The sequence below is a fragment of the Dromaius novaehollandiae genome, chromosome 25 (assembly GCF_036370855.1).
Source record: "Dromaius novaehollandiae isolate bDroNov1 chromosome 25, bDroNov1.hap1, whole genome shotgun sequence".
In the NCBI taxonomy this organism is placed as follows: Eukaryota; Metazoa; Chordata; class Aves; order Casuariiformes; family Dromaiidae; genus Dromaius; species Dromaius novaehollandiae.
Genome location: NC_088122.1, coordinates 2,017,262 through 2,031,265, shown reverse-complemented (window position 1 = coordinate 2,031,265; position 14,004 = coordinate 2,017,262). Strand labels below are relative to the sequence as shown.

Here is a 14,004-nt window from a genome sequence, read left to right as displayed (position 1 = left end):
GCGCGCAGGCGCCCTGGGCACCCCCGCCCGCCCGGCCTCCCCGCCCGGCGCATGCGCCTCGCCCCCTCCGGCGCGGGGAGGGGGATGCGGACGGGGGAAGATGGCGGCCTCGAACAACCCGCGGAAATTCAGCGAGAAGATCGCGCTGCACAACCAGAAGCAGGCGGAGGAGACGGCGGCCTTCGAGGAGGTCATGAAGGACCTGAGCCTGACCCGCGCCCACCGGGTGAGCGAGCGCCGCCGCCCGGCGCGCCCCCGCCGCCGCCCGGCGCGCCCCCGGCGGAGGCGGGCGGGGGAGGGGCGGCGCCCCCCGCGGCGCCCCTCGGCCCGGGGGCAGCGGCGCCGCGCGGCGGCGGGGCGGCCGGGCAGCGCCCCCTGGCGGGGGCAGTTGGCGCCCTCCGCGCCCGCCCCCACCGCCTCGCCGACGCCGCCGGGCCCGGCCCGCTCCGCTCCGGGGGCGGCGGGGGGGCGGCCGGGGCCGCGGCATCCTCCGCAGAGCGGCGCCTGCCGCCGCCCGGGCAGGCCCGGCCGGGGGGGCGGAGGGGGCAGCTTCCCTCTCCGGTGCCCCGCGGCAGGCCCGGTTCTGGGGGGTCCCGGCTCCCCCGGGGCAGGCCCTGGTTTCGGGGGGGGGGGTCCTGTCTCCCAGGCAGGCCCCGGTTCCTGAGGGGGGGTTCTGCTCCCTCGGGGCAGGCCCCGGTTATGGGGGGGTTCTGCTCCCCGGGGCAGGCCCTGGTTTTTGAGGAGGGGGTGTATCCCTGCTCCCCCGGGCAGGACGCGGTTTCGGGGGGGTCCTCTTTCCCGAGGCAGGGTCACGGGGGGGTCCCTCATTTCTCCCCCGGGAGAAGGCCGGGTCAGGGCCTGCTGCCCCAAGGCAGCGTGTGGTGCTGGGGGGCTCCTCTCCCCCGTGGCAGACCCAGATTTTGGGGGGTGGTGGGGGGGGGGTCCCAGCCTCCCTCCCGCCCACGTCAGGGCCGCTTTCCCTGGCGCCGCGCAGAGCATCCCCTGCCCCGCCGGTGCAGCGCGGGGCCGAGGTCCCTGCCCCACGGAGCTGAGGTCCCTGCCCCACGCTGCTTGCAGGTGGACCCACGCCGTCCCCCCTCGGGGCGCGCGGGTGCGGAGAAAGCGCCCACGGTGCGCGGAGACGCTGAGGGAGCTGCTGGACTTGGTGTCGCTGATGCCGTTCCTGTTCTCCTCCAGTTGTCACCGGCGCAGATTGCTGCGCTTCCAAATCTTTCTTGGCTTACAATGTCTCTGCGAACCACATCATTAGAAATTAACGGGGTAATGAGTGTGTTTTCCCGATCATCAGATGCGTTTTCTGGTTTAGATCTACATGTCAGAGCTTCTCTCTATGGTTCTTGTTTCACCTGCTTGTGTCAACATTTTTGTTTCTCTTTTAACTGTTTAAAGAAAATTTACAAGCTTGTTTGTGGTTGCATGCTAGCAGGAATGGGAACAAGAGAACAGTTGAATTTGCAGTAAAATGTTTCCTTTTATTCCTCTGTCAGAATAGGGTAAATATTTGATTTGAATTCATGCTGCTGCTGGTCAGAAACAAAACAAAGGCATGCTACTTCTGTCAGCTGCGGCTTGGTGAGGTGTAGGGTTGAAGCTTTGTTCGTGCTGAACTATTTGTTGGCATTTCACAGAGGATGCTGCGTGTAGTTGCTGTTGCAGTTCAGAGCACGGTGAGGACAACTTAGTGAACGTCTGCAGTTGCTGGTCTCTCCTTGTTTCTTGGACCTGTTTCACTTGTGTAGCGTGTAGCTCAGTACCTCACCTTTTTAGCCTTTTGGTGATCAGTCCTTGGATACCACTCAAGAGTTGGGTATTCCTGAGGCAGAGAGTTCTTGAAATCTGCAATTGCAGATTGCCCTTTAATTAACTCTTACTGCTTAGCATTCACCTTCTTCAAGGTACGGAGGTTCATAAGTCAAAATCCTAACTCAGGTTCTCCCAAATGTGAGTGTTCCTAATCTAAGTTTGGCAGATAAAACTCTCTCAATTCCAGGTTCCTGAAAATAAAAAGGACCCAAGATGAATAAGTTGTCAGAGGATTCTGGGTACTGAAGTGATGGAAATACTGACCAAACAGCTGAATAAAATGTCTCCTTTGTAGACTTTTTCTTCTAAATTCCATGATTTCATCTGTGTTCAAAATGCAGTATAAAAGCAAAAAGGGGTTAAGCGCAACTTTGTTCTCATTTTCATTTGGCAACCAACACTTTGCTGTCAGTTTGAAAATGCGTTACTCAGTTTGTGGAAGCAGCCCAAAATTTCTGTTGCCTTTTCATTATTAGTAATTGTCTTTTTGCAGTGTTTACCATCTTCTCTGTTTTATTGTTAGTTACTGGTCATAGCAGCAGCAGAGAACTACTGTACTACCATTTCTTGTGCATACACATGTTGTTTCTGAGCTTTCTTTCTGACTTGGTAGTCTTCCACCTATTTATACTGTTGAGTCCATCTGATATTTTCGGGTTATGATACATCTTTCTTGCCCAGTGCAGAGCATGATATTAACTCCTTCTTTCTCTATTGCCCTCACCATACGCATAGAAGAATATTTCCCTTGAAAGTTAAATCACTTTGGTTTCAAAGGTGTTCCCCTATTCTCCTGAGTGACAAAGTCCCCTCTTTTAGCAGGCAAATTCAAGAATGCATTTTAGGTTTTCTGGGAGACACAGAGCTTGGGAAGAGTCTTGGGGGTGGGTGGCTGATAGAAGCACTGCATCTGGCTAATTGTCTTGCAAGCGGGACCTTTGCGTTAATAATCCAGCGATTTCTGTGAGTCCCGTAGTAACAAAGTCGGTGAAAAGAGGAGGATTTTTTTTCTATGTGACATCGACTCCTGTATCGTGCTTATGGGCCTGCTCCCTTCCTTTGTTATTTAAGGCATGTACTTCTAGAACATTTTCTTGTGCTGGTTTCTGTGTTTCAAGGGTGGTTGTTTACAAGGGCCTGCTCTCAGTTTCTGCTGTAGCAGGGCCCAGCGATGCTTGCTACTTTGCATGTATTTGCTTATGCCGGGCGGTAGCTGCCCTTTAAAATTGTATTTAACAAAACAGTAACATACAGAATAACACAAATAGTGATGAGTAACCACATATGGCTCTCCAAATGCTGGAAAATTCAAAGTTTTAAAGAAAATTTGGGCACAACTTGTGATCTGCATTTTAAAGGTGATTCTTATCCGGTTGGAAATGTTCTCAGGATTCCAGGTTTTTTTTTTTTTGTATCTTGTTAAAGTCACTTGGTTTTGAGGGATTTGAGCCGGAGCTGTGTTTGAGCTCCCTCTTATGGACTTTGCAGTGTTACCTGAGAGAAGGACCTTTCCCCCCCTTCCCCGAAGCCCCTGACCCTGAAACACCTGAGCCCCAGTTACCCCCCACCTCCAGCCTGGCTGGAGAGCTGTGCTGCTCTTGGTGATACTGGAGTGTAGAGGGGGAAGGAAACAAGTCAGGTTAATGGTAATGTTTGGAAATATTCTGCAAAATTCCAGCACTACTTGTGTAGCCTTTTCATGTACCCAAAGCCCCCACGCAGGCAACTTGTGGAAGGTGTTTCAGTGAGCCTTGCTACTCATAACTGCACTTCTTGTAAGAGGACCTCTGATAATAAGGTATATTCCTCCGTGACACAAAATTTGTTATCTGTGTTCCAAAGTACATAATTCAATGCCATGCCAATCCACGTGATGCTACCTGACAGTGTTTGCCTGCATTTTTTAGGTGTTGTCAAAAGTTGTGTACGCCTGTGTTGCTTTTTCAGTTTATTGAAATCTGTGTTAAGTAAAAAATCAGCGTTCATATTTTAAACCTGAGTGTTTTTAATATGAAGATCCAGTTTTAGTTTAATTTTTTCAAGATTAAATGGAATATACTGTAAAAGCATAGCTATCCATATATAGCCGTTTGACTGAAGTGAAATTAAATGAAAATCAAGTAAAAAAATTCATAGTTTGTACTCATGTGTGTATTATATACAGGTATTTATACGTGTACGCACGCAGAGGCGCACATCTGTGTGTATCAGAACTGGTACTTATGTGTGAAACAATTGCTCCGCTTCTTTATTTGTTCCGACCTGCTGCAGAAAACATCAGAATGTCTCTTTGTACATTCACAGATCATATAGTTAGATGTAGATACTATGCAAAACAGTATTTAAAAGCTTAGTTAAATCAGGAATGCTAATCTGTACTTTTAAAAATGATGAATACTAATGATACAGTGTCGCAATAATTCCTAATGTATTCAGAATTTTATTAAATAATTTGATTTAAAAAAATTCCTGAGTAGGTAATCGTATTTTTGTATGCCTGAAAGATATTAAAGAAATGCATCAAAATTGGGACTAGGCTCTGCAAGCATGGAGGTTAATGCTTTCAACTGGAAGTAGTTTTGTTCAAGTCAGTAGTATTGTGAGTTTCTCCAAAATGGAAATACTAATTTTGACTTTAGCTCTATACAGTGGTTTTTTGTTTTGTTTCTTTCCTGAATACAGGGTTTGGACCCTGTATTTGCACATTTTCAGGCTAAGAATAGGTCGCTTAGGTTTCACCCGTAATCTTCCTCTAAATAACCTGGTGAAGCAGGACGCAGAACCAAGCCTTGACCCTGTAGTTGGCTCTTTGTGGATTGACTCTGTCCTCCTCTGCCGCCCTTCTGGAGTTGGTTGGCTTCCATGCAGGCAAAGATGTTATCCACATCGCAGCGTCTGTGCCGCTGGCTGCGGGCATATTTGTTCTTTTGATCCACATGGACTTAAGGCAAGTAATTGAACTGAATGTACTGGAATAATGGTGCTGTGTCATTAATTCTTTGAAAGAATTATTGTAAATCAGACAGTGAAATGTAAAGATGAACTACCCACAAGGGCACAAAGAAGCTCTGTTCTTGTGCAGCCCTCTGCTTTCCTTAACCTGCCTGAGCTGTCCAAGGTAAACAGCACCAGTCCACTTCTGATATGCCATGCTGGAGAATGTGCATGCTTTATTTAGCAGTGTAATATTTCTTCTTTTTTTTTTCTTTTTAATTTTGAGGCGACAATGACTTTTTTCATTATTCCATCGTAGCCATGCATTACCGCTGCTTGCTTTTGCTGTGAGAGAAGGACTTTGTGTGCAGTGGCCAACTTCTTCTGTGATCTAACAAATTTATGATCCTTGGGCACAAGAAACTAAATTGTACAGCTTTGATATATCTCAACATATTATTTGTGATTCATAAGAATAAGGTGGAACTTGATTCAGTGTGCTGCATTTCAAAGTTTTCTGTAGGTTCAGTGGTGGAGAATATTTGTAGCAGTGTATGTGTAAACGTTGCACGTTTTGTAAGAGAATAGGTTCTCGGTTACATGCAGTCAGCTCTTCCAGCTGCTGGAGAGGGGTTTTTGAAGTGAATTACTGAGCCGCAAAGCTACATTTGCGGAAATTAGCTTTGCTTATAGTTAATATCCTGAAAAGTTTTAGGTTTGGGAGCTGATTCTTTTCATCCTTGTATTTGCAAATTAAATTATGTTTTTTGATGACTTTGATTGAGAAATATACGAGTTACAAACCTGCTATAGAAGTTACAAACATGACAGAAAATTCAGTGAGCAGGAGTTTACCCTGTGTTGATGTGAATTATGTATTGGCATCGGTAGACTGGCATGCATAAATAAGAGCTATCTGCATAAACAAAGGACTGTGGGAGTAGACTACAAAACCATATGACAGGAACGGTTCCTTAGAGGATTTTTCAGGAATATGTTGCGTTGAAAACTGATTGTAGTACTTGTGTGGCCTAGGTGCAAAAAACCAAAAGCCAACCCCCCAAAACCAAACAGCCCCTCCCCGAAAAGTCCATAATATGACTGTGTGAGAAGACAGTGTTGAAAACCATTTTCAAATGTAGTTATTTCTCAATCACAAGACTTCTTAATTTTTCTTTTTAGTCTTGCACGCTGCATTTTGTTTTGTTCACAAGGCAAAAAGGAAACGTGCACCAGACGTTTTCTTGGCGCTTACGTGCCGTCCGTTTTAGCTAGCGCAAGCTTGGCGTTGGGCGCGGGCAGCAGCCACCCAACCCTGCACCGTCCCGGCCCTGGTGTCAGGGCAGGGCTCTGCGGCGGGTTGTCCCGCGTGGAAACGGGACGGATGGGGCTGGGGCTTTGCTTTGAGGTGAGCTTCAGCCTGAGCAGTTTCCTGCTCTGCTAAACATGAAAGTTGTACTGCAAGAAATTATCGAGTACTTCTAGATACTTCCCCTGTAGTATTAATACAATATTAATTCAGCCAAAAGTAGACCATTTTCTCAGAAGTGATCAATGGAAATTTAAACAAAATGTCATAAGGGCTAAATATTTGTCTTAGCTTACTATTATTTATCTCTAATTGCAGAGGAATGTTTTCCTGTGCTGAACTGTAGCAGTTTGGTCACTCTCCTGGCAGTATCGATCAGCGTATAATGGCATGTTCCATGCTGCCATCGATATTTCTGTGCCTAATGTACAATCTGAAGCGCAAGTATACTTCAGTGCACTTTTCAGCAGATGTGATACTGTCTCTTAAAAAATAAAGAAAAGAGGCTTTTTGTATTTCAAATAACATTTGTGGTTGTGATGGCTGGAATTTTACGCCTGCGCTTCTGTAAATGTGCTGGGGTAGCTGTTGCTCTGCAGTCAGGAACGTATGGAGCTGACAGGATTGGAGTAAGTGGGTGAAAAGAAACAAACTGTCAAAATCTGGTGGATTTTTTTGTGAACATAAGCTTGCAGCAGTGTTCGCCTTGTGACAGCAAGCAGTTGTGACCTGAGCGCAGCTTCCCTTGTTTTCTTTTGGACTAAACTGCTTGCATTTCAATAAACAAATGCTGTCCCAAAGGCTTTTGGTGTAAACTCGAGGTGGTAGCCACACTGTAAGTATCTGTTAACTCATTAGCTGAGATCTGTGCATCTGATAGTGCGTGGGAGTTAATATTTAAAATGTTGTTTTGATTTGTTTTAAATGGTTTGCATAGCATAGTTAGTACTGTGTAAATGATACCCAGGAAGATGATTTTTGTCAGGATCTCCAGTGACACTTATTGAGCCAAATGAGCATTGCAAAAGAGCGTATTTGTCAACCAAAGATATTTTTGTATGATCTCATTGTTACTTTATAAATTATAAAGTTGTAGCTGCATGTTGATAATCTTGTTTTGTAAATTACTTCCTAGGAACTGAAAATTCTTTTGCATGTACCAGAGCAATCCTTTGCAATAAAAAAACACCACCACCCACTCACAAACATGGTCTTAAATAATGAAGTAGAGGACAATAAAATGATGCATTTCGATTTTAAGCTGTCCTCACCTGTATTTTTTACTTGCTTTGTTACTGGGGAAATGTGTCTTTAGTAAGTTTGGCATGTTATTGGTCTGTGTGTGTGTGAATTGTGAAGATATTTTCCAGTTTTTTGGACGGGGTTATTTGCAATGTGACCTTCCTCACCTGCACATGAATACATTTTTACAGCACTTGACGATCCTTGTATAGATGTCTGTATTTTATAGGCAAATTTTCTCAAAATTTGTATTTTTCTTTCTTGCCTTTTAGTTCTGTTCCTTTCGTGATGACTAGGAAAATACCCTCTGTGATCTCCCTGCTGGACTTATCTTTTTAGTGTCATTACTTATCAGTACATAGTAACAAGATATATTAATGGCAAACTGCAGTGATATTAGATGAATTTTTTCCTTTAATTTGGATACCCAGTGTACAAGTAAGTTACTATTAGTGGTAGAGTTGTTTTCCTTGAACACTCAAGGATTCAAAGCGAAGGGAATTAGAGTTGTTTTTCCAAAAGATAAGTATTTTCAGGCAGATGATTATGTTTCACAGCTCAGAAAGTGGATTGGTTATTTGTGACACAACTTACTCTACGTTGATATTTCTTTAGTCACGTTGTGTTAGAAGCAGCCTCTTGCAGTAGTGTTAGGCTCTACAGAAGAGTCTTCCTTTCTAGATCTGGGGTCCTTCAGCTGGTGGTTCTGCATCTGCTGTAAGCTGGATGGGGGGGGGGGGGAACCCTCAGTGCCACAAGGGAAGACTATGCTTGCTTAATATATTGACTTTTCACCTTGTCTTTCCTTCCTTGCAAAGTCTTTTGTAGACTGTATTCATGGTATTAATTACTGGAGTGGAACAGCCATTAATTACTGGAGTGGTGTTATCAGGTTTTTGTTTTTACTGTTCATATATTCAATGGACAGTGATTGTCCTTGTTGAAATCTTCTCATCACAACTCCAGGAGATTATAATCTAGTGTAATGCAAACCTCCTCCTCTCCCCCTCCCGCCCTGCCTTGCCTCTGTAGCATTCCTCCACTAGTGAGGGAAGAGTAAAAATATCTTCAGTATTGCCCAAGTTTTCACCAGCCTACTCAGATTCAAATATCTTATTGACCTTCTCATTATAATTAGATTTCTTCACTTGTGCAGTGAAATGATTATATCGTATGAGCTTTTTGCATTCTAAGAATTCTGACTCTAATGACAGAGATTTTTTTAATACCTACAGTATTGTCTGATGCCTCATCCCAGAGCTATAAACAGCTTCTTGAGCTGTAATATGAAGACTTAAGGTTGAGCAACAGTAGGAGCAATTTGAGGAATCACGGAAGGGAAGAATGTGCTGCAAAGGCCATGGTGTTTGGGGGGATTGAAGTGTTATCGTTGTATCACCGACTGAAGGTCACCACTAAATGGCTTTCTCTGTGTGCGATCCAACGTGATACTCTGCAGCAGCTAAATCACATTTACTCCGTAACAGTAGGTTTTGATTTTACTAGGTGTGCTTGTGGCTACCTCTGAATGTATGGGTAGGTGTTCCTGGTCACTGATAAACTTCAGAGAGTGTAAATGTGCCCCGTTTGTCTTAATTTATGAAACTTGTAGGGTTACATAACTGAATTTTCATTCTTTGGCTAAAAATAAAAAATGGAACATAAAAGCTATTTTTATCCTGCTTAATGAGGGCATCTCTGCTTTTATTTCATCTTTTCTGAAGCACTTCAATAGGAGAAATGGGCACGATCTAGGAGCGTTTTTTTGGCTGGACACTTCATTCTGTATCGTTCTCTGAAATGTTGTCCATCAACCAGCAAACTGACATGTCGGCCTACCCAGAATGAGTATTTTCTTTAAAAGTACATTGTTAGCTAATAATAATCAATAAAATACTTAAGGTTTTGAAAGTGTAGTGCTAGATTTAAATATATCAGGAAAGCAAAAAATTCGTTGTAGTATCAAATAATCAATGAACCTGAAGTATGAGATCTCTGTGGAGTGTGATATTTAATTATCAGTAACGTACATGCTTCAGTTTATTTTGAAACCCTTTCAGAAAAGAAGGGTGGCACTTGCAGAACTGACACGGGATCTGGTTTGTTTTAGAAAACAGTGCAAATCAGGTTTGGTTCATATTGTAGCTTAGCTTGGCTCTACGCCCAGTGATAGAGCAGAACTCCGAAGAATAGTCACTATTTTAAGTCTCTAGTTGTGCTGTATCCTGTTTTTACTTGCTACTCAGTTGTGACTGTTAAAATTTAAACTGTAAACTTTTGTTCACCAGAAATAGCAGAGTGTTTTTAAACACAGAATAAGAGTTTGTGTATTAAATTGTATTTTATATTTTTATTTTATCTACAAATTCTGCAAGGTAGGATCTTGCTGATTCTTGGCCCTCATAACCCAATGCATCAAATAGTTCATGTTAGTTGATTTTCTGGAGAAAGTTAAATATGCCTGAAGTGTAAAGAAGTGCCATAGTTCTAAGTCCAACTGATACCAAACAGGACTTGCAATTTTTTTCCTATGTTTAAACACTACCATCCTTCTCTCACTTTTTCTGTACAAATGTTAAACACTCTGGTTCATCCAGCTTGGATTCAAAAGAAAAAGGATTTTTGTCTGGAGAGCAAAGCAAACTCATGGTGATATAAAAATAATGATTGTATGTTAGGAAGTGAGCTCTTTTGACTTGTGTATGAATTCCAGAAGACACCATGATTTCGATAACCCTGTTTCGCACTCACAATTCTGTAGCTGCGACAATCTGGGAATTCGGTTTCAGCACATGAAGGAGAATCGAATGGTGCTATGGAATTTGTAGATGACTCATAACAGGACAAAACAATCCAGTTAAGTGATTTGGGTCTTAAATAATCTCTCCAACAGGAAGGTGAAGAAAACATCGTGAACTCGTGAGAAATGAGCGGCTCTCTTGGAATGTGAAGAGCGCGGTGATGGCTAGTTGGCAGCGACCCAAATGATTCCTGTTTAAGCGTTGCTGATCAATGCGTATCTCAGCTTTTATGAATGAAATTTATTTACTGGACTATAATGATTATAGCAAAGCAATATTACAGTTAGCAGTTGTGAGAAGTTTATTTTAAGTTAGTTTGTAGTTGTGACCTTTTGCCACTAAGCTCAGTTCAGCTGTCTGGGCTAGGGCTATGTCTGACGAATTTGCAGATTTGCTTTTTCTCCTGTTCTGTGCTCTTCGCAACACGAATCGGCCAAGTGACCAGGATGGCTTTTCGAAGAGAAAAATCTTAGGACAGCGTAACTAATGCACAGGCCTCTTGAAGCAGAGAAAGCCACTCCTTCCCTTTGCAGTTCTTTGTTTTATGAACTTAGTGGCTGCAAAAACTAAATGGTTTTAAATAGTCCCCCAGACAAATGGAAGTGAATACTTGCCTCGGATGGCTAGCGTTATCATAGATATTAGAAATAAGAACTTGTTCCATCATCTCATTTCCACTTTTCAAAGCGGACTCATTCAGCACTGCCTCAATCTTGTAGAGGTTTTTGTTGGGCTGCAGGGGACTCAGGTAGGAGCTGGAGGAGACACACACCCTTTGAGTCGTCATGGTTGGTGGTAAGCGGCTGAAATTGTAGTGTGTTTGTTTAGTGACTGCTCCTAGAAAACGTAAGACAGTAAATGGTTCCCTGTTCATAAAGTCTGGGCGTATGTACTGCGGCAGGTAATCTTTAAGCTTAATCAGGTTTATAAAATCTTACGTCTAGGTAGTTTGTTGTCCCTCTTCCTCCATCTAGAGGATTTTGTTATTCTAATGGTAAAAAGGCCGCCTTCTCCTCTCCAGTCTGTTTTTTCCATGGCCTCTGGGGAGAGCAAGAGTTTTGGCTCCATGAGGAGGAGTGAACTGATGTGAGGGATCTCGGCTGCCGAAACGGGGAGGATTCAGTTCCCCCTTGCTGCGCCTGCAGACCCTCGTACGCCGTTCATCCGAGCCGGGCAGCTCGCAGGCTGTAGCCTGGTGCTGGTCCCCGGATACATGACCTTGCGTTTTGTCGTTAGTTTCTAAAGTTTTTGAGAGAACTGGAGTGTTTTAATGCATTGGGAAAGTATTGATTCTTGGGCAGTGGTGTGTTTGGTAGCATCCGCTGGTAATAGGGTGCGGTGCTGGGCTAGCGTTTGGGAGCTCTGGCTCCGTCTGGCTATTGCCAGCGAAGGGTTCGCTGGGAAGCGTTTCAGCGTGGCAAAAACAAAGTCGTTGCTGTTTTGTGTCTGCTAAATTCCAGCAGGTTTCTTTCCCCAAAATAACAAGTCGGTTTTTTTTCCTTTTAATTTGTATTCTTACTGGATATGCATGGGCTGAATGGTAGGTTTTTTCTGTGCGTCCTGACATGTCTATGTGTTAATGGAACAGATACTTGAAAGTGGCTTAAATGGCAGTTAGGGTGATGGAAGAGTAAACAGTGATGCAGCAGTTCTAAAAGCAGGGGTTCAAATCCAGTTCATACTGTATGTCTGGATTTTTTCGTGGTAATTTTCACTTAGTTTGTAGTAGACATTTGGCTTCCTGTTTTGGCTTGGTAGTATTTTTCTCTGTAATATCTATTGCACTAGGATACTAATAGCATTATAAGGCCAAGTATGATTGGCAGAGGCAACAAGGGAAACTTTCACTCTACTTGTCCGCACTTGCGTGCTGCTAGCTGGTGTTAAAGTCTTTGCTTTTATGAAAATGAAAACATACTAAAACTCAAGAAAAACCATTGCAAAACATTTTGCTATAAAGCTGGTGATGGAATATTTTAAATCCCAAGTGACCCAGACAGAGCAGCTGCTATCACTGCAGATTATACCTTTCCTCTAAACTTCAGGCTTCATTTCCTTTACCAGGCTTCCTGGAGGAGCAGCTGTGCAGTTGGAGCCAGCGCTGCTGTTGGATCAGTACTTTAAACTGCAGGAAATAAGTTACTTTAAAAACCTGGCTTGATGGACTTTCTTCCTGATTGTGACAGCACAAATGAGTGAGAAATGCAAGGGATTTGCTTTTCTTTTTCTTTGGTAAATTGATCTGTGCAGTCTGTCTCCGTTAGCCGGAGGAGCTGTGAGGGAGCTAGTTGCACTTTTTCTATGCTAGTGTTACTGTGCGCACGCGTGTGTGCACTCGCTTTTCGTTGTTGTCAGGAATGGCTGATTATTCAGAAATACTCGAACAGTGTCACTGGCTCTGCAGTGGGAATATTTAAAGGTGTTCTGATTTTTCTTTTTTCTTTTTTTTTTTTAGAAAACAATATTTTTCAGAGTTCCCTTTCTATATCTGCATCATGGATTAGCTTTAAGGGGCTGATAGCAAACTGTATACTTCCATGTATTTATAATTTTTTTTTTGTCTAGCTCAGTGGTTAAGCCATTTTCTAGAGAATCAGTGTCTTATGTCAAAGAACATGAAGTCTCTTTTCCTAATGCTGCACTTTTTTCTTGACATTAGGCAACATAGCATTAGATGCTCTGAAATGCAATCTAAACAGAATATTTTTACATCATATGGTTCATTTTTCATGTCCATCAGGACATATTTTGGACTGAAGAGAAACTCCTCCAATATACCCACTTCTGTGGGTGTAAGCTCTGGTGAAAGGGAAAGTATTGATGTTACTAAAATTCATCATCTAATTTTTAATTACTTGGAAAATGAAACTAAAGGGTTAAAATCGCACATAGATGTCTGTCTTTTCCTTAGCCACCTATTCAACTATTAAATAATGTGTAGGTGGATTTTGTTCTGCAACATCTAAATATGAAAATCTTTTAATTATTTGCAGTAAATTTTCAAAAACGTGATAGCACTGTAAAAATGGGCAGCGTTAACTTATCAGTTGCACTCAAACTATAAGAGCATTATGTAGATTAAAAAGTCAAGCTTTCCAAAAGTCTTTCCGATCTTAATCCATCCCCTTGTGCATGAACAGTTTGCTAGTCTTTTAATTAATCTGTCATGTATTCCCCCCTCCGCTCGTGAGGCTGGGACCCCTGCGTCTTTCAGCACCAAATAGATAATCACGTATCTTGCTTTGTCCACGTTGTTCAGTGTATGGCTCCAGGCCTTAGAGTGCACCAGGCAAACTTTGGTCTGGTGACAGGATAACGAAGCCACAAGGAAGGTCTCTGTTGCTTACTTTATTGAAGAATCTGAATAGCTCAAGAACAACTTTGTACTATTCTGGTGTGATGATTCCCATTTTATAGAAGAATGGTTAAGATGCAGGCTTTAAAATAAAAAAAAATGATTTTTGAATGTCCAGTTTGATACACTTGATACTGCAGGGGGAAAAACTAGACAACAATGAGTCTTGTGTTTTTGGAAGTGCTTTGTACACTCACACAGAGCATGGAGGAGCTTTGGTGGCAGAAGGAAGATAGAAACGCCTGGCTGCCGTGACCGTGAAGCCCTCTTCTCTCCTTGTTCTTTTGACTCATTCTTCTCGGACCTTCTAGCTTCCGCAGGAGCGAAGATGAGGTTTCTTCAGACATCGGCTTTCTTCAGTAGGCAATCCTGAAGTATAATGTGGAATTATACAGTACAGCTGAGCCAGTGTAGCAGCTAAATGCTGAAGAAGCGGTCCTTTTCTTGGCTCTAGCTGTGTGCTCCTGTTTCTCGTCTGCTAGGAAAAGCTGCTCTGGTTGTGGGGTGAGCAAATGTCACAAAGCTCTTGTGCTAGTTCA

General features: G+C 43.3%; 1 protein-coding gene across 3 annotated transcripts in view; it reads left to right on the top strand.

Moving 5' to 3' along the window:
* CRTC1 (CREB regulated transcription coactivator 1) overlaps positions 1-14,004 on the top strand; it is a 55,345-nt gene continuing 41,341 nt past the window's right edge. For all 3 annotated transcript variants that reach the window (XM_064497296.1, XM_064497297.1, XM_064497295.1), the window contains exon 1: positions 1-226. In XM_064497296.1, the coding sequence (XP_064353366.1) occupies positions 101-226 (126 nt within the window). In that variant the 5' untranslated portion in view covers positions 1-100. The remainder of the gene's footprint in view (positions 227-14,004) is intronic.